The sequence below is a fragment of the Physella acuta genome, unplaced genomic scaffold, assembly GCF_028476545.2.
Source record: "Physella acuta isolate Inbredline_101_S28 unplaced genomic scaffold, ASM2847654v3 ptg000690l, whole genome shotgun sequence".
In the NCBI taxonomy this organism is placed as follows: domain Eukaryota; kingdom Metazoa; phylum Mollusca; class Gastropoda; family Physidae; genus Physella; species Physella acuta.
Genome location: NW_026732209.1, coordinates 82,796 through 102,737, shown reverse-complemented (window position 1 = coordinate 102,737; position 19,942 = coordinate 82,796). Strand labels below are relative to the sequence as shown.

At 29.7% G+C, this 19,942-nt stretch overlaps 2 protein-coding genes across 6 annotated transcripts in view; one reads left to right on the top strand and one right to left on the bottom strand.

The window, feature by feature from the left end:
• LOC131949344 (endophilin-B1) overlaps window positions 1-19,942 on the bottom strand; it is a 46,191-nt gene that overhangs the window by 8,433 nt on the left and 17,816 nt on the right. For 2 of the 4 annotated variants that reach the window (XM_059311193.1, XM_059311196.1), the window contains exons 5-9: window positions 19,559-19,651; window positions 10,771-10,803; window positions 6,717-6,731; window positions 5,366-5,455; window positions 5,029-5,129 (exon numbers count right to left, since the gene is read on the bottom strand). In XM_059311193.1, the coding sequence (XP_059167176.1) occupies window positions 5,029-5,129; window positions 5,366-5,455; window positions 6,717-6,731; window positions 10,771-10,803; window positions 19,559-19,651 (332 nt within the window). The remainder of the gene's footprint in view (window positions 1-5,028; window positions 5,130-5,365; window positions 5,456-6,716; window positions 6,732-10,770; window positions 10,804-19,558; window positions 19,652-19,942) is intronic. The other 2 variants (XM_059311194.1, XM_059311195.1) reach the window with 2 other exon arrangements.
• Window positions 15,400-17,048, top strand: LOC131949345 (uncharacterized). Of its 2 annotated transcripts, XM_059311197.1 has the most exons (3): window positions 15,400-15,845; window positions 16,339-16,562; window positions 16,710-17,048. In XM_059311197.1, exons 2-3 carry the CDS (start codon window positions 16,376-16,378, stop codon window positions 16,901-16,903), a joined length of 381 nt encoding a protein of 126 aa, XP_059167180.1. In that variant the 5' UTR covers window positions 15,400-15,845; window positions 16,339-16,375; the 3' UTR covers window positions 16,904-17,048. The 2 variants fall into 2 exon arrangements, with proteins under 2 accessions (XP_059167180.1, XP_059167181.1); XM_059311198.1 differs by having other exon boundaries at window positions 16,339-17,048.

Below are 19,942 nucleotides of genomic sequence, written 5' to 3'. Positions count from 1 at the left end.
AGCAGTGTGTGGTATCGTCAACTTAGGGTAGCATGTAGTGAGTGTTTTCGTCAATGTTCACTGTTTCTCTGTTGTAGTTGAAAATTATATTGGATTATTACATTTGAACTGTGTTTTAAATTGTGTTATACCTTGTTCCACTATGAAATGGAAAGCTAAGCATAACAATATATATATATATACACACATATGTATATACTAGCTGTATGACATAGCTTTGCTAAGGTGAAAAGTACTTTCAAACTTTACTAAGTAGAAAATGAAAGAACAAAACACCATGTAGGCCGACAACACAAAACAATTTATCACATAAAACAAAAAACATCACAAAATATACACACAACACAAACAAAAACAAGAAACACAACCTGTTTTGTAGACCTTGTAAAAAAATAACAATTTGGCATAATGGAATATAATTAAGACAAGAGAAATACAGTAGGGGAAATAATCACTATATTTTTATAGATATGTATAGGTCTACTAATGTTCTTAGTGTGAGAATGTGTTTATTTTTAATGCACATTTATTCAGCTTCCTTCCACAATCCATTTAAATATATGTGCATCTGTACAAGATGCCTGTTGACAGAGGAAGTGAGTTAAATAAAAGCTGGTAAAATTTTTTTCATAAAAAATGTTTTAATAACAAGCTTTTATGAACTAATGCACTAAAAAGAAGAAAATAAATTATAGACTACTATTTAAAAAACTAGAAAGAAAAGCGTGGGTCACTTTAGTATCTATTAGATACCTTCACTAATGTTTAGGAAGAGACCCACGCTTTTCTTTCTAGTTTTTTAAATAGTAGTCTATAATTTATTTTCTACTTTTTAGTTCCTTAGTTCATAAAAGCTTGTTATTAAAACGTTTTTTTATGAAAATTTTTTTTAGTACTTTACATGTTTTTATTTACACTAGAGTTTCATGACTAAAAACCATTGCACGCGATTGAAACATGATGACGCGCTATTGAACGTGATGACGCGTGTAGTGCGGTTCGATAGACATGCATACTAATTCGGTCAAAATTTTAATTAATTCATAAAAAATTAATTAGGCATCCAAATAAGTCAAATTTAATGTCACGATGCATTGTCTTCATGTCTTGACCCACGTGCCAACTGTGAACCGTATCGGTCAAGTAGAAGCGTCCGAATTTTCGCTCCTGCTTTTCGATCTAGACAGACAGACAGACAGACAGAGGAAGTGAGTTAAATAAAAGCTTGTAAAAAATAGCAATTTTTAAAGTTGGAAAATATGGACTACGAAGTTTTGTTTCTAAAACTAGATTCCAGACTTTTTCCAGACTTTTAAAAAAATCCTGCCCAAAAACTAGCTATATTCCAGACTTTTTAAGTCTTAAATTCACTTTTCTAAATTCCAGACTTTTTCCATATATATATATATATATATATATATATATATATATATATATATATATATATATATATATATATATATATATATATATATATATATATATATATATATATATATATATATATATATATATATATATATATATATATATAATTATATATATATATATATATATATATATATATATATATATATAATTATATATATATATATATATATATATATATATATATATATATATAGTCACAAAGTGTGTGTGCTTAGCACTGGTGACCAAAATTAAGAACAATCTATATATATAAAAAGCAATGTATGTTTGTGTGTCTGCTGTCCTTTATGCATTACTACACCTCTCATCACATCGCCGTGAAACTTTGGGAAGTTGTTGAGAATATTCCTGGGGAGGTTTCTGCGGAAAAAAAATTTCAAATTCGCAGGGGTGGCGCCCCGACAAGGCGCGAATTTTTTTCTATATATATGGTATATAAAAATAAAAAACGATTTTGGTTTGGCATCGTTCATTCAATAGCCATGAGACTTTGGGGAGTTCATTATACCACTCTAGGGAAGGGTTCTGTAAAAAAATAATTTTTAATTTCGCAAGGGCGGCGCCACGGGAGGGTCCGATTTTTCTCAATATACGGTATATAAAAAAAATAAAAGTGAATTGCAGTGACACCGTTCATACGATAGGCATGAAATTTTGGGGAGTTCACTATAAAACTCTAGGGAAGGGTTCTGTAAAAAATCATTTTTAATTTCGCAAGGGCGGCGCCACGGGAGGGCCCGATTTTTCTCTAAATATGGTATATAAAAATAAAAGTCGATTTTGGTGTGACACCGTTATCCGATAGCCATGAGACTTTGGGGGAGTTGATTAAAACAATTCAGGGAATGGTTCTGTAAAAAAAATCCTTTTTTAATTTCGCAAGGGCGGCGCCACGGTAGGCTGTGATTTTTCTCTATATACAGTTTATAAAATTTCGATTTCACACCGTTCATCCGTGTACCATGAAACTTTGGGGAGATGATTAGATCACTCAATGGTAGGGTTCTGCAAAAAAATATTGTTTAATATTGCAAGGGCGGCGTCCCCAAGGGGGGGGAGCGATTTTGTTTTCTCTATACACGGTATATAAAAAATAAAACTCGGATGCGGTTCATCCGAGTGCCATGAAACTTTAGGGAGTAGATGAGAATACTCCCGAGAATATTTCTGCAAAAAAGAAAACTAAAGTTTCTTATGGGCGGCGCCATATAGGGTACAACTTTCGTCAATACACGTTTTGGCGCTCAAAGTTTTAGAGCGACTATGTTGGCACTTGGCATCCATTAATCAAGCGTCCTGCATAGTGGGTAAGGGGTACTATTATATTCAGCGGTAAAACTACAACAGACTTCTAAAAATAACTTTGTAACTCGAGAAAATCCTTCTGTGCAGTTTCGTCACCTTGCGAAAGATGAAAAAATAACTTTTTGAATATGAGGAGCCTACTGTAGAGTTTCGTCACTTTGCAAATGATGCAATAAGCATCTATTATTAGACAATCCAGTCAGAAATTGAGATCGAGCATCTAATAATAGACCATTAGTAACGCTAGCATATTGCATCAGTCACACTGATATTTAAAACACTTCAAATAATTTTTTTACGTGTTAAACAAAAAAATCCTGTTCATTTGTGTCACTTTAGCGAATGACGAAATCTGCATCATTATTAACAGGATGCTATTTGGCCGATGGCGCCTGTTAGTTTTAACGAGCCAGGGGTCGTACGCCGTGCTTATGCGGTAGTGTAATCGGGGGTGGGGGCACTGAGAGCGCTCCTCTATGTCTCTGACACAGGGGCGGTCACCGAAGTGTGTTCTACCATATTATTTCGGTGAGTGATTAATGTACACTCAAGGTTTTCATGCGGTAGTGTAGGTAAACCCGTGTCCTGATATTTATGATCCAAGTGCAGGCATTGTTTATATTTAAATAACTCATTTTTAGAAAAGAAGGTCACGCGTCTAAGAACATGTAATTGATAACGCGTTGGTGAAATCATTCTAATATATTTCGTCAAACTTTCTTCTATCCCCGCGGCAACGCGCGGGGGTCGGGTACGCTAGTCTTACATAAAAAGGAATTTAAAGCAAATAAAGCATTTTCCGCCATATTACATTTCATGAAATTTACTATAACAAATGCCAAGCAGAACATTTATTTTGGTATTTATTGCTAGATTTGGAGAACTAATTGAAATTTTTTTCAACTCTTTTTAAAATATAGTGTTGATTTTCAAAGATCCCTAATATTTTTCACATTTTAGTACAAAAAGTAACTAAAACAAATGCTGAAGGGACATATTTTTTTTTTACAATTCAACTTTTTTTTTAAATTGTGCATTTTTAGCGCAATTTCCATACTGACATTTGCGATTATTAATTCGTTATTTCTGGATGGATGGATGGATGTGTGACCGCAGCTTTAAGTCGTATCTCAACTAGTTTCAAAGCAAATATGTTAAGCAAGTTCCGAGGATGATTGTGGGCCAAAAAAATTCCCACAATTCCTTCCTGGATTTCCCGGAAAAGCCAAAAAACCTCGAAAAAATGCAGTTTTTGGCCCATATCTCGGCAACCAGACCACTTAGCGACTTGAAACATTTACCAATCAATTCCTGCCATAATTTAGAACAATATTGCCGAAGAAAGTTTTCAAAAATATCCTTTCGTTCGGTCAAAAAAAATTAATTAAGGAAATTATGCTTAAATTGTCACTAGACTTTTTATTAACTTGTTTCTTTTTGCTAACTATAAATACCTAGCCAAAGTAATTTTGATAAAAGTGTAATGGCCCAATGAGATGAAATTTTTTTTAATTGAAGGGAACAATTTCACTATAGGTGGGATAGTAGGCATGTAGGATAATAAATATATTAAATTTTACTATATATATATATATATATATATATATATATATATATATATATATATATATATATATATATATATATATATATATTTATTTATTTATTTATTTATTTATTTATTTATACATATAATTTCCTGCTACATACATAATTTATACATATATATAAATCACACTCTCACTCCAACTTAGGGGTTAATTAAAAATTGCAGCAGTTTTCTTCCCAAATGAAAACAAAAGAAAAAAAAATAAGGCATGCTTTAATCCTCAACCCTAGGAAAAAAAAGATGACAGGGCTGTGGAGTTTAAAATTTTAATGAAATGGAGAAACAATTTTTAAAAATTGAGTGCCTACATTAAACCTTCAAAAATGTTTAAGACTTAGAAAACAAAACAATTTAACTTTTTAAGTTCCTAATTTAATTAACTCGAAAGCCCATTTCAGTGTATATTTAATACTCTTTAGTTTTTGTTAAGCTAATTATTAAGATTTAGAAACAACAAGCAACAAGTCAACAACACTTAATCTACAATGCTTACTTTACAATCATTTTTTAACAATGAAATGTCAATATTTCAATTCTTTTACCTTAAGAATTTTCATTTTATATTATTGGTATTGAAAGCTGTGTTAAATAATTAAAATCCTAACATAATTAAAAGTGTTAGAATTAAAATATGAAACACTGTAAAAGTAACAATGAACAGAAAATGTATGTAAATAAATTACCCTCCAAGTTGCCTCTGTAAATCAACCATGTACTGTTGGCATTGAGCAAAGAATGTCATTTGAGCCTCAATAAACTCATTTAAACATCTCAGATGATGAGCCTATACATAGATTAAAATAATTTTTAAATACTTTATTTTTAACAGTATAATTAATTCACGAAGGTAAGTGCATGTTCCACATACTGTTAAACTATAACTTTTATTTACTTATAAGTTGGTTACTCAGTTCTAGTTCTCTTATAAACCTTTTAAAATAAAATATGAACAGTTTGAATCTACTTTAATTTATTGAACAATGGTTATTATATAAAAATGTATACTTGAACTTTTCGTACATGAGTACTATTTATACCATCCAACAATATTCTGGTGATTTCAGCTTGTCTATCAAATTCTGACTGAGCAATCCGTAGATCTGTCTCTGCCTAAAATTTAAGAATAAAAATAAACATGATTAATTAGGTATGCTTTTTTTTTTAAATAAAAAGGACCAACTTTAATTGATTGTTTGAAGATTTAACTTATTAATCTTTATTTTAACATAGTTTTTTTAATAAACAAAACTGATTAGCCATTGATCACGTGAAGTTGTGAGGATCTACTTTGTAATTAATATAGAACTTCATGAAAAGAAATAAAATCAGATTTAACATAATATATCACAATGTGGGTGTTGTAGCTGCATGTAAAATTTACTCTTTACATTTTCATTTTATTGAATGCATGTGTTTTAACTTTAAAATTGTCCTACAGTTAAAAATGACTTGATTTTTTAATTTTGTTTAGCTTTATCTGTTTTAAATAAGACACATATTACTACATATAACATCTGTGCTTTTCTAACATATTTTAAATTATTTTTATCTCAGGAAAATGAATTTGTACAAGGTTTATTCACTTTTAAAATCTAGTCCTAGGCAATCTCATTTCACATGATAAAAAAACCCATTAAAGACAGCATGTTAACAACTGTAATGTTTGCACTAACTAACAAGACTTCTCAAAGTGCTTCAAGGAGAAAGAGTAGGCAGAGAGACAAGATTAAAACAAAGCAGAGTAAGCTCAAGAATAGAAAGATTTAAAGAAGTCCATGGTAACAAAATCATAGGGTTTTGAAAAACTATTTGTGCTATCTCATGATCAATAAAGATTATCAAGGCTAAGGAAAAATGAATTTCTTACTTGTACAAGCATTACATTTACAAAGCACAGGTAATTCTTATATTAAGCCATTTACCTCTAACACTATTTATTTCTTGATACCATAATATATGGCATTAATGCAAACAAAAAAATTTCAGAAGCTATAATAGGTAGGCCTACTTTGTTTTGCTTTTATAACAAAAGTAATCTTAAAGCTTTTATTTTTTTTTTAAATATACTATATAAAAAAATTGAAGCAATCAAACACATCTTTCAGTTTTAAGTTTAAGACTTGTTTCTTAAATTTTTAGATAAGTTAAAAAAACTTGCTTTACTGTTTAGGAGCTAATTATTGCAAAAACAAAAAAGCATACCCAATTACATACAAAAGGTTAAGATCAGACACAAGTGACTAATACAAAACATGTCTATTCCACAAAACAAGCAAATTAAACTATGATTATATTTTTGGAGCTGTAAACAAATCAGGCTTTGACTTAAATATTAACTGAGATCCATCATATCATGAAAACAATCACTTACTTTAGCAAGATCATCCTGGTGGGTGCATGTGTAAATTGTGGAGAGAGTGTAAAAATAATTCTGGTCAATTTTATAACATTTAAATTGCTTGCCAAATTTAATATGTAAAGTCTTTTAATATCACAATAGAGTTTATATCTAGATCTACAATATATGAATGGCTTAAAAAAATTGTTCTGTGAAATGCTCAAAAACTGACTTGCTCTAGTTCTGGAATGTCCCTCAAATTTTTATTAGAAAGCAAACACCTCTTAATACACCCTTTAACTAATATTAAGTTTTAGATCAGTTATCTTTATACATTAGCTTTTAAACTACAAATAAATCACCTGAAATGTAGCCTACCTACAAAGTTTAAACAACAGTTACAATGCTCTCTATTAAACTAGCTAAAAATGCACATCAAACAATGACTTTATATCATAAGCATGCAGAAGAGAGATGACAGAACATATCTATTTCACGTAAAAATAGGACTATTTTCTCATAACAACTAATCCCCTTTCAAAATTAAATTACATAAAAAAATAATCATATAAAATGCAAAGTAAGAAATTTATAGCAGTTTTAAATTTTTAAAACAAAACAATATTTTGTTAGTAATTCTAAGTTTATGCTCGAAACAAATTTTTATTAAAACCTCAAAAAACAAAGCAAAACAAATAATGTTTAAAAAATTTTTATAACTAAGAGTGTGCAATAAGAAAACAATTACAAGAATGAAAATTGAAAAAGCACATTTAGATAACATTCACTTTTTTCGGGTAAGTTTTATTTCTACTTTTGTTTTTAATTGTTTATTTAACAAATTACTAGCTAATTATTTGAGTAGCAAATTCAACAACAGCATCACAGCAAACTAATCAACATAACAAGTTTAGCAGAACTATATTTAGTAGTAGCTAATCTTTAATTTTAAATAAATAGGTATAAATACAATTTTATAAAACTTTGTTATGCCTGTTAAGAAACCGAAATTGACAAAAAGAAATGTTTTACAATTTCAAATACAATCTTTAAAGGCCTTCACACTTCATTATACCTCTCTTGATTTAAATTTTCTTTCTTAAAAACAGATATATTTTTGTAAAATAACTCATAAGTAATTATTCTTAAAGATGTAAAATAATTGTCAAAAATTTAGTTTTAAATATTTATTTTTTGAAATACAAAATTATAACTTCCCCTTCTTATTCCCCCCCCCCCTCCAACTAGAGTGAAATTTTGTTTGGACAGCCCTATGTCTCAAATATGATATGCACAAAAGCTTAAAAATCTTAATATCTTTTTGAACTATAATAAGCCTTGTGAGTAACATCCAAAACAACACGTGCGTGCTTTTAAACTAGTCTGCATTAACTGCATTCACCACTTTAATTATACATCATTTTAAGTATTGACATTAAACGAAACTGAATTGGGCTATTTTAGAGCTTTTTCAAATCAGTCTTTGCAGCAAGAACATATAGGTTAAATAGGTTGTAACTGGAAGTGGCCTTTTAAATAAAGGTGATGCTGCAATTAATTGTAGTGCTCCCACTGATCACAGAAACTTTCTTTAAGTTTTAAGATAATCATTATATTTTGTGTGGACAAACGCTGTAAGTCTTGGGGTCATTAGCGTAGGCAGGGGTTGTTAGGTGTTTATACCCCTCACATAGACCCCCAAAAAGACATTAGTCTCAGTTTAAGTTCCAGCAATTGGTAACTGTGCCCTTATTTGATTTGAGTGCTGTTTGAAAATAATTGTGATGAAATAATTATATATATATATATATATATATATATATATATATATATATATATATATATATATATATATATATATATATATATATATATATATATATATATACTTTTAATGTTTAGAATGTTTTGCAATGTAAAGTAAACATTTAAAAGAAAATTGTAATATGAATATGTTGGGTAGGGCGGGAGATTTTTTTACTCATTTTATATTTGTGAATTAATAGGTCAGAATAATTATACCAAATAAACCGGGAGTGATCTCCCCTAAACTTTCTCGAATATTCTAAAATAACACTACGGGGGATGGCAACTCGGGATATAGACTTCTAGACATGATTTTTAATCCATTTTAAATACTCAAATTTTTAAAAATAGAATATAATCTCGTAGAAAAAAGAAATGCACACCAAGTGAATGCTAAATAAAGATGTGTATAATAGTGCGCAAATTTATTAGTACTTTATAAATTTACATGCGTTTTTTGAGAAATCGGAAATAGCGTAAATAAGTACTTTCTGTCAACGGAAATTACTCAAAATTTGACAGAAGGTAGAGAATTAGATCTTTTACTTACATATCAAATTTCATTTATCTATCTGAAATAGTACTCAAGTTATAGGCTTTTGAAAAATTCAAAGTAGAAAAAGTACCACTTCCGGTTATCGGAAATCGCTCAAAAGTTGATATGGATCTACGATTTTGATAAAATACTTATATATGAAATTTCATCAACCTAACTGTAACGGTACTCAAGTTATCGTGTTTACACACGGACACACACACACACACACAGACATACGGACAAGATTGCAAAATTATGTTTTTCCGTATCAGTGAGATGTAAAACGTCGAGATTTGCAAAAATCTCGATTTTTTTTTTTTGCACGATTACAAGACTTTCTCTATACTTTGTATATACGAGAAAGTAAAAAACACTATCTTGAAAAGGATGTTTATTTTTATCTCTCAACAAACAGATTTAGAGTGAATTAATCAATTTTGAATAAAATTTGCTTAGTTGGATGAGAAGCCACAATCATTATTCTTGACATGGATGAAAAATGTGTTTTTGTCAATTTTAGCAGAAATTTTTTTTTAAATTTAATTTTTAAGAATCAATGTTATCACGTTTACAAATGCAGGGAAACTGAAATTTCTTTTTCCTTCCCTTTTTAAGGGCACATTTCTATTTACGTATATCAACCCAATATTTTAACCTTAGTTTAACTTAAGTAAGACAAACTTTGATTGGCTATATAATTTGGTTAAATTTTAAATGTTCAATAAATGTATTTATTGCCTAGAAAATTTATCAATTGCTAGCTATTAGTTAATTTTCTAGGCAATGAATACATTTTATGAACATTTTTAAACAGTATGTCTGTACTTGATTCAATAGTTAATCCGAGGGCGCCCCAGGGGTCTTCGACCTGGGGCACCCCAAGCTCCCCCGTGAGCACAATGGTGCCTTCGTTAATTTTAAAAAGTGACATACACAATGGATTCGATGAGTTACTATTATTATTCACTAAATTGAATCTAAAAATTCTCGAGCATTAGTAATGCGTTGATTAAACCCTTATAAAATCTTGTGCCACACTGTGCATATAATTAGATCGTAGCAACACACACAACGGGTACGCTAGTGTTTTATAATTATTCCCCAACAGCAAGTTTAATAAAAACTATTTAAAGTTTTACTGACAAAAGTAAGTGAAAGTTTGTGTGCATTATCAGTGAACTCAGAACAAATTAATTATAATATCACTTCAAGAGTAAGAAATAATGAAAAACATTTGAATTTTCTAGTTTGAACATTAGACTAAATAAATCATAACTTTTACTTTGAACATTAGAATTAATAAATCATAACTTTTAGTTTGAACAGCAGACTTAATAAATCATAACTTTTAGTTTGAACATAAAATTTAATAAATCACATAATTTGGTTCAAAGATTTGACTAAATAAATCACAATTTTTAGTTTGAACAGTAGACTAAAGAACTTAAATTTTTTAATAACTACAATCATCATAAAATACACTCTGCGTGTGACAATTATTTAACAGAACAATAAGGAACTTTAAATTTCAGATATGAAAAAAGCTACTGTAAGGATAAATAAATAAATAGTAAACAGATAGGAAAGGTTTTCAACTTAAAGTTACAAGCCATTGTAAACTGTACACATCAAATTATAGTAATTTTAATTGTAATAAATATATTCAGAAACACACATTCCAGAACAAACAACTGTAATTACTTTTCTAACAACAAAGGTATAAGGCAAAGAACAGAAGCCAACCTCAGCCATGTTGTAAGGATGGCTTGATGCAGCCTGTTACCCAATGACCAAAACAGCATTCCAACATAAGAACATCACCAAAGCCAGAGGTACACAAATTAGAAAATTGGAATAGAAAAAAATGTACTGTCTCTATTAAATATGTACACATGAACAAAGTATAGTTTTATTTTATTTTTCTCAAATATAAAAAAAAAAACATACATAATTTGTAACAAGTACAGAGCTAAAATAAAACTATTTTTAATTTAAATATAGATAAAACAAATTAAAAAAACAACTGTGTTTAATCAAATTAAAAAAGGCTGCATTTCATAACCTCTTTTAATGCTAAAAAGGTTTTCTTGTAATAAAAGACCTTTGATATATGAGACATGTTTCAAGTCATTCAATAAATTATTTTACATATTTTACCAAATACTTCACATCCTAATAAATGTTGGTTGAGATCAGAAAGCTTAATGTTGGTTCGCTTTCAAAAACTGCACCTAATAAACTTAAGTTTTACATAAATTTATATTTTATGTTAATCATTAAGTTGCCACTTTAAATTAAGTTGTCATTAATATTTATGAGATTATTTTTAATTTGACTTAATTTTCTAAAACTTTTACACCTCCAATTTAAACAATTGAAATTATTTGTTAAAAGAAAAAAAAAAACAAGAACAAAAGTTTTAGCAGTTTTATACATTTATAAACCTTAAGCAGAAATGCTTCTAACATATTTCTAATGTAAATAATACGTAAGTTCCATGTTAGAAATGAGGACAGCTGTATTTTTTAAAATTACTATTATCTTTTATTTTTAAAGTTTAGGTACAGGTAAATATTTTGTGTATTTATTTCTTTATCATGTTTTTAGGATATTTCCTTTCTATCACCTCCTTGTCTTCCCTGTGCTCAACTTTAGTGGCTCTAATTGCCGCCATGGTTTTAGGTTTATTGTCCACATCAGTCGATTACTTAAAAAGTAGTTTTTTTAGTGACCAGTGTCATTTTCTCTTACTTAGCCTGTTCTTTTTGGTTAAAATCCATGTTTCTGAGCTAAAACTTCTTGACACTAGTTATTTAACTTATTTTAATAATGCAGTCAAAACAACCTGTGACAAAGGGTTCTGAAAAAATAATACAGACAAAACGGTTCCAACAAAATGACTCCCAATAAAACCTTTTTTCATTAAGCGCCTTCTAAAAATTAAAATAGTTTCTATTTATGACAGTATTAAAAACTTCATAAATCAATGGCAATATATGATTAATTACACCAAATCAATTTCTTAAGAGCTTAACAGCTAAATGCAATTAACTTTGAAATAAAGATGTGTCATCCACACCAGTACAGAGCTCTTGTTTAAACGCAAGATTATGGGGATAGCATGGTTGGATGGTACAGCTGCTAACCTGAAAGTCTGTCGGATATCCCAGAGTCCACTCAGCTCTGATGGGTACCTGACTCATGTCAAGAAAGCGAAAGCAAAGTGTAATCACACTACCCCTTCTTACAGAGGTCACTAAAACAGATAAACTCTATGTCATCTGAACCAAGTATCTTGGGTACGAAAGGGAAAAGATGATGACAGAAGTTAAAATATAGACTAGACATTTGGTTAACAGAATAGACTGTGTTTTGTATTGATAGCCTACAAAAATATTACTATTCAATACACTGCATGTACATCCCCCTTTCAAATAACCCTAACAATGTCAAATCAAGTCAACCAGAGTTGGAACAGCCCACCATTAGTCTATTGTCATAATTGGATAACCCTTAAATTAAAAAGAATATCACTTCATATACAAGAGTGTATGTAAATCAAAATAATCAAAAGCTACATAACTTTTACTAAATAAGGGTGTTGGCTAAGGTAACCGAAATGCATTGAGGTCCTACTGGCGGGGATCCTACTGAATGATGCCTTTTTGTCTAGAGCCTTAGAGAGCCTACTCTTAAGGTTGCAATGACAGGAGCCTTTCTGTTTGGAGCCCAAATAATAGGAACCTATTGGTTGCCAACCTTATTCATGGAAGCCATCAGTTCATTTTAAAGCAAGCTTTACACTAGAGTTCTGGTGGGCAATTATATGCAATGACTAAACCTAACTTAGGGTCATAGCCTTCCCCCAGGTAGTGTACCCTGTGATTCCCAAGAGCACTCTTAAAAGTCCTAGACACGAGTGTAGTTCTAATGGAATGTTCTAACCCACTGATGCAAAGGGCATTCATCACATACTCAAGGTTTTCATAAATGACACCCTCTTGGCATCTGGGCGGTAGTGTGGACAAATAACTAAGACCTAAGAAATGCTGTGCCATTGTTGTTTACATATAAATAACTTGAATTCTAGAAAACAAGTAACATGTCTAAAAATAACAATTGGTAATGTGTTGATAAAATCCTTTAAGAGTTGCATCAGTGCAGTGTGTAGGACTAAATGACTAGTACGCTTTTTATACATATTTGAGTGTGTATATATATGTGAATGTGTATGTATGTATTTATGTGTGTGTGTATATATGTATATGTATATGTATATGTATATGTATATATATATATATATATATATATATATATATATATATATATATATATATATATATATATATATATATATATATATATGAATGTATGTCTTACTGTCCTTTATGCATTACTTCACTATTCATCCTATTACCACGAAACATTGGGAAGTTATTGTCTACAATTTAGCAATTTTTCAAATTGATAACTAAAAAGACTGAACCATAATTAGATGATTTTACCACCTTGGGTCCACTGATTGGGTGTCCTAAACTTGTGGTCAGTGGGACCATCAATACCAATTGTCAACCTACTAAGAGATGTCCTTTGGAACCGTGGTAGTGGTATGACTAGTAGTGCCCCAGGCTCCCATATAATTACTAAAGTACCATGTCTTCATTTATGCTCGAGAGTGCCATACACTAGAGATACAGTGGGCAACTATATTAGTTGACAATACATATTTATATTCTTATAGACTTAAATAAGAGATTTTATGCTTGCTGAACACATTTAATGGCTAGCAATGACCAAAAGATAACTTAAACCAGTAGTTTCCTTTATGGAACATAAAATATAGTATTGCTTGTTTAGAATTTATTGATTACTTTTTAAAATTATAGCATATTCCTTTGCATTTGATAGCTTTAAGAGTGGAACTAAAAAAAAAACCCAACACCCCTTGAAAAAACTTTTTCAGGCCCATATATATATATATATATATATATATATATATATATATATATTTATATGTGTGTGTATGTGTTTATATATATAATATAAGGCTGGTGGTAGAGTGTCAGTTCTTCCTTCCGTCATTGCTATAGATTCTTGAAACATACACACATGCCATGATTTTACTTGCATCGCATTATCTTATTATAATTACTTAAGTTGTTATATAAATAGATCCTACTTAAATTTTTTGATTGTCTGCAAAGTTTTTATTCTTTTGCATAAGTCAACAAACAAACGTGAAGTAAATATTAAATACATGCACATTGCTAAAACATATTAAACTGATCAATGTCAAATATTTTCACGTATATGCTTATAAAAATGGATACATTTTAATAACAGCAGGGTCAAATAAATCAATTAAAATGTTCAATAATTATCCCAGGGGAGGTAATTTACAAAGAAATGCAACTCACACTAAATATTGCTATTTAAGTCATTCTTTTTTTATTCTACCACATTGATTATTATGTTAGGGCTCATAATTATAATAGATTAATGTTAAGATTATTTATATTATTTTCTGCTTAGTCAGCACAGAGTTTTATAGTTTTGTTTTTATTTCTATGATCTTTTTAAAATATCAATTTTTTTGTTTTGTTTTTTGGTGTTATTTAAAGGGATGGTTAAATTAGAGAATGTGGGAAAGGCTCTCTCAGAGCGCTGACCTCGGGGAAAGCATAATGAGATTATGATTATGTGTTTGCGTTTCCGTTTGTATTTTTGAATTTGCGTTTGCATTTTCTTTTGTGTCTATATTTGTGTTTAAATGTTGCGTTTGCATGTGCGTTGTGTTTGATTGAGTTTGCGTTTGTTTTCTTATGAATTTGTGTTTGCATTTTTGTTTGAGTTTGCATTTGAGTTTGATTGTGTTTTTGCTTTCTTTTGTGCTTGTATTTGTGTTTGCAAATTCTACTTGCGTTTGTGTATTCTTTTGTATTTTGTATTTGTATTTGCGTGGTGTTTGCGTTTTTCTTTAAGTTTGCATTTGCATTTGTTTTTTCTGTTGTGTTTGTATTTATGTTTGCGTTTGCGTGTTTCATTGTGTCTTCATTTGTTTGTGTTTGGTTTTGTTCTGTTCCCAAGTTGGGGTACATTTAAAAGATTCACTATGGCGAAGCAAGGGTATGCAGCTTATATATATCTATATATATTTATTTATTTATATATATCTATATATATTTATTTATTTATATATATCTATATATATTTATTTATTTATATATATATATATATATATATATATATATATATATATATATATATATATATATATATATATATATATATATATATATATATATATATATATATATATATATATATATATATATATATATATATATATATATATATATATATATATATGAAGAGTTGATTTTCAAAACGCGATAAGCGCCATTTTTGAAAAAAATGAGATAAGGTGCCCATATTGTAAAGCTACTCAGTTACTATTAGGAAAACTTAATTTTAATCTTCACGGCGCAAAATTTTCATTTTATTTCTATTTTTGAAAAAAACGTTTGGTTTCAAAACGCGGCATTGTAGATTTTATTTAGCGTCAAAATGCGGTATCGATTCGGACCAATCCGTGTAAATATTACTATTTATCTGTGCATGCGCATTAAGCATCTCTAAGTGAAACAATTGTTAAAATGGCGGACTTTGATGGTCACGACGAAAGTGTTGTACTGACATTTAAGTCCAGAAAAAAGAAGAGGTCATGCACAGAAAGAGAAAAAGAAAAGATCTTTCATCATTCAGGAGGAGGAATGATCCCGTCCATTTCGTGTAATCATATTAAAGGATTCTGCAAGGTAAGTTGTAAATAAAACTGTAACTTATCTAACACTAGGCAGGCCTGAGTTTACTTTTTTTAAAACACGATAGTATTACTAAAATTTAGATATCTAGCTTGTTCTTTTATTTGTTTAGTGAAGTTTTGAATGTAAATGTATGAATACCAGTAGGTCTAGGCTACTGTCAGCTCTAGCTTAACATTCCAAAAGTAGGGAGAGATTCTAGATCTAATTCTAGTCTAGATTATCTACTCTACTACATATTCTAGATCTAGTATCTAGGCCTACTATTTTTTCTAGCTAGACGAAAGTTTTAACAATTCTAGTCAATATTATATCTAAACTTCGATTAATCATCTAGGTTGTATGTCCTCGTTTGTCTAGTCTAGCAATAACTTTAAGCAAGGCAAGGGGCTAGCCCTAGCTACTAGATCTAACTAGTAGTATAATTTTTAATATAAAATTAAATCTTCCATTGTAGCAAAACTTACATTTGTATTATTTATTTCAGGCTCAAGATATAACACCTGATGACCTGGTGAAATGCCATGCAGTTTTACAGCAAACTGGACAAAGTGTCACAAGATGATGCTATAGTAGCTTTGCTTGATGCGGACACCACGAAAAGAGTGAATGATCAGAGGAAAAAAACAAGACACATGACCATCAAATACTTTCTTTGTAGTGATGGAAACAAGCTGCAAGTTTGCCAGTCTTCTTTTTGTTCAGCATTGTGTACGTAAATAGCTTTACCTTCAGTTTGCTATATTGGATTTGCTCGTACTGCAGTTACTGTCAATATCCGATTATGGAAATTCTCTTTTTTCAATGTTACAGTGGAATTATCTTAATAATACATGGTTAATATATCCACTTTTTTAGGGAAAAACTGGTACTCATTCAACACAAAGGAGCCTGGAAAAAAGAACTGTGTAAAGGTGGCTAAAAAGACAGATGTTCTTTGTGTTCTCGAAACCGTAGGAGTGGAGGAGAGAATAAAGATTTCTTATGTGGCACTGCTTTGTGATGCTACTGAGGATGTCGCTCATTCTAACTCTGATGTAGATAGTTCCTAGTTTGTCTGAATTATTTATTTTTTCTTGCTTCACTCATTTTTGTTTTCAACCTTTTTTTTTTTTTTTCATTTCATACTATTTCTTTTACATTTTATGATTGTAGTATAAACTAATAAACTTTTTTCTTCTTTTAAAACTATTTTATGTTGACGTTTTTAGTTCTTTAGACTTTGTTAACACAGTTCAACAGTAGGAAAGACAAGCTGTACTCTTCAAATTAAAGTCTCTCGTTAGAGACTTGCATCATTTTGAAAATGGTTCAAATAACTGAAATTACTCAATAAAAACACTTTATAGTAACAGAAAAACATGGTACAATTGTAGTAAGATGGTAACACTTGGAATATAAGTGGGTTTTAATAAAATAATAAACTAAAATATTGGACATTAGATGTATTATCAGAAAAAAATGGATATACAGCGTTTTGTAGCTTAACAAAAGCTGGATATACCTCATTTTGCAACTAAACGCAAATTTTGGGACCAAAAAAAAGCATCTTTTTATGCAGGTACATTTCAAAAACCATTCTAGTCCTATTTATATGAGGGTTATGAACCTAAATTGACAAACAGTTTTAGCAAATTGTACAATGGCTTCGTGTAGGAGAAAAGTGCGATTTTCTCGAAACCCAAATTTTGGATATATTGCATTTTGAAAATCAGCTCTTCATATATACAGATTTATTTTTAGATTTATATAGGGCCAATAAGTTTACAACTAGACTGTCTAAAATTTTTAATTAAATTATTTCTTTTTTAGAAATTTTGTCTGTCATTGTAAAGTATATCCATAACAGAATAACAAAGCACGTAAAAATAAGGGCCAAACTTATTTAGGGCCTGAAATAACGGAATTCTAAAAATACAGTGGTACCTTGACATATGAGTGCCCCAGCATAAAAGATTTTTTTAGATACAAGCTGTCAAGCGAAAAAAAAAATTTCTTTCACATACCAGCGATATATAAGTAACCAGATTAGAAAAGTTCATGGAAAATTAACAAAAAAGTAGCAACTGATTGTACAACTCAGCTATTTAAAGACACTTACCTAACAGAAGCATTCTCAAAAGGAGGAAAAAAACAAACCTCTGAAGGTTTATTTTAACGGCTTGCATGAAAAAGTTGGGGAAAAAGAAAAGCGTGGCGAAAAAAACAGAGTAGCAAAGAGAAAGGCAGTAACAAAAATTAAGCGAAAGTAACAAAACACTTTATAGCAGCATTTTAGGTTTAATGTTAGGTGAAGTTCTGTTAATGTTTAGGGATAAAGTGTATCGTTAAGAGTGTAATAAGTAAGAGAATTGAAATTATGGGAAAAGCTTAGAATTAACAGTAAGTGAACGAGGTGAAGCTCCTCTGCATATCACCTCCATTCTACACAGGGCATACATCTCCACCATTATCTTTTGTAAGCTTAAGTCGGCTGATTTTTTGGGTAAATACACTTTATGAAACCAGTTTAGTTCTTTGCATTATCCTAAAGTGTGTTATTAAACAATATTTTTTCATGTATAAATACACTTTTTTCTTATTTAAACAACAAGTATCAAAAACAATGGGTGGCATTTCGGAGGGCTGGAATAGATTAATGCTATTTCAATTAATGTCAATGGGAAAAAAATTGCTTTGAGATATGAGCAATTTCACATACGAGCAATGTTAAAGAACAAATTAAACTCGTATCTCAAGGTACTATTGTATTTGTAACTTATTTCATTGGTGCCGAAAATTGTAAAGAGTGTATCTTTAAATCTGGCATGCCGCTCAAGAGTATATAAGGCACCAAAGCTTGGTGTGCATCCAGGTATCTTGTGTTCTGTTTATGACAATGTTGTCCTGATTTTGTATTATTAATTTTGTCCAATGTAATTCTTTAGAAAGCCTTATTTAAATAGTAAATAAAAGAAGCAATTGTTTTTTAATTTTCTTAGTACAAAAATATAATGTAAAAAATAAGGATCAAAACATAAAGGCCAGAAAGAATATTTTTTCTCCATTTCAAATTTCTTCATTGACTTCTTAGGTGTATATGCTTACAGATTAGCATTGTGACATAGACCCACAGCACTCAAAATTAAGCAGGCTGCTCAGTTTTAAGGGCATTCCTATTTCTACTTGGCAATATTATACTATAGTGATGAGTTTTAATCTTTTAAGGTCAGAGGTATTGTCCTTTAACCTTATATCCCAGAAACTATTTATTTCATTACTAGATATGTCAGTACCAACATTTAAGCGAATTAAATTAATTCTATAAAGTTTTGTCATTACTAAAATTTTGTCCAAGAACACAGTATTGTTCATAAGACCCTAATTTGACTTGCTTTAAAAAAACCTTTTTCATAGGTAACAAAAATTCACAAAGCAAAGAACAACATAATAACACTTTTTATAAATAATCTAAAGTAAACAATATTTTATTTAGAATAATTATAAGGAAGCTGAAATTTATCTTTTAAAAATTTCAACCTTGTTTGAGTTATTCTTGCTAGAAAGGGTTAATAGATCCAACATTTTGTAATACACAACCTGTACTAAAAATCTATTAAGTTTAAGTAAACCTCTTTTCTACATTCACAATTTGCAATTTGAATCTCACATTTAAACAAAAAAAAAGAAGATAAGTAAAATAAAAAAATTAAATAAAAACACCAAACCTGACTTTGTGATGTCAAAGATTTTGCTTTCCTCAATCGACTTTTGCAAGCATCTAAGTCCAACCTCTTTGTCTCTAGTATTTTTTTTTCTTTCTGAATAAAGACAGGAAGTAGGAGATATATAAAAACTCCAAATGTATACATTTTAATTTTTTTTAAAAATCACAGTGAAACCTCAGCTTTCATTGCCTGTGGCTAATTTAATTTGGTTTATATAGAGTTTTGTCTGTTGCTTCAGATTTAGTTGAACTGCCACTTAAAAAACAATACCTAAACTATCTGCACCTTTCTCTTTTCTTAATTTTGTTACAAATATTTCAGGGTATACTTAGATAAATGCTAAGTTAAATGTTTACTTATTCTTCATATGCCTATTATACTCAT

Excerpts from the sequence above, each read along its gene's own strand:
- LOC131949345 (XM_059311197.1), top strand. The coding sequence starts at position 16,376 with ATGCAGTTTTACAGCAAACTGGACAAAGTGTCACAAGATGATGCTATA. Across the intron at positions 16,563-16,709 it reads TTCTTTTTGTTCAGCATTGT|GGAAAAACTGGTACTCATTC; the intron begins GTACGTAAATAG and ends CCACTTTTTTAG.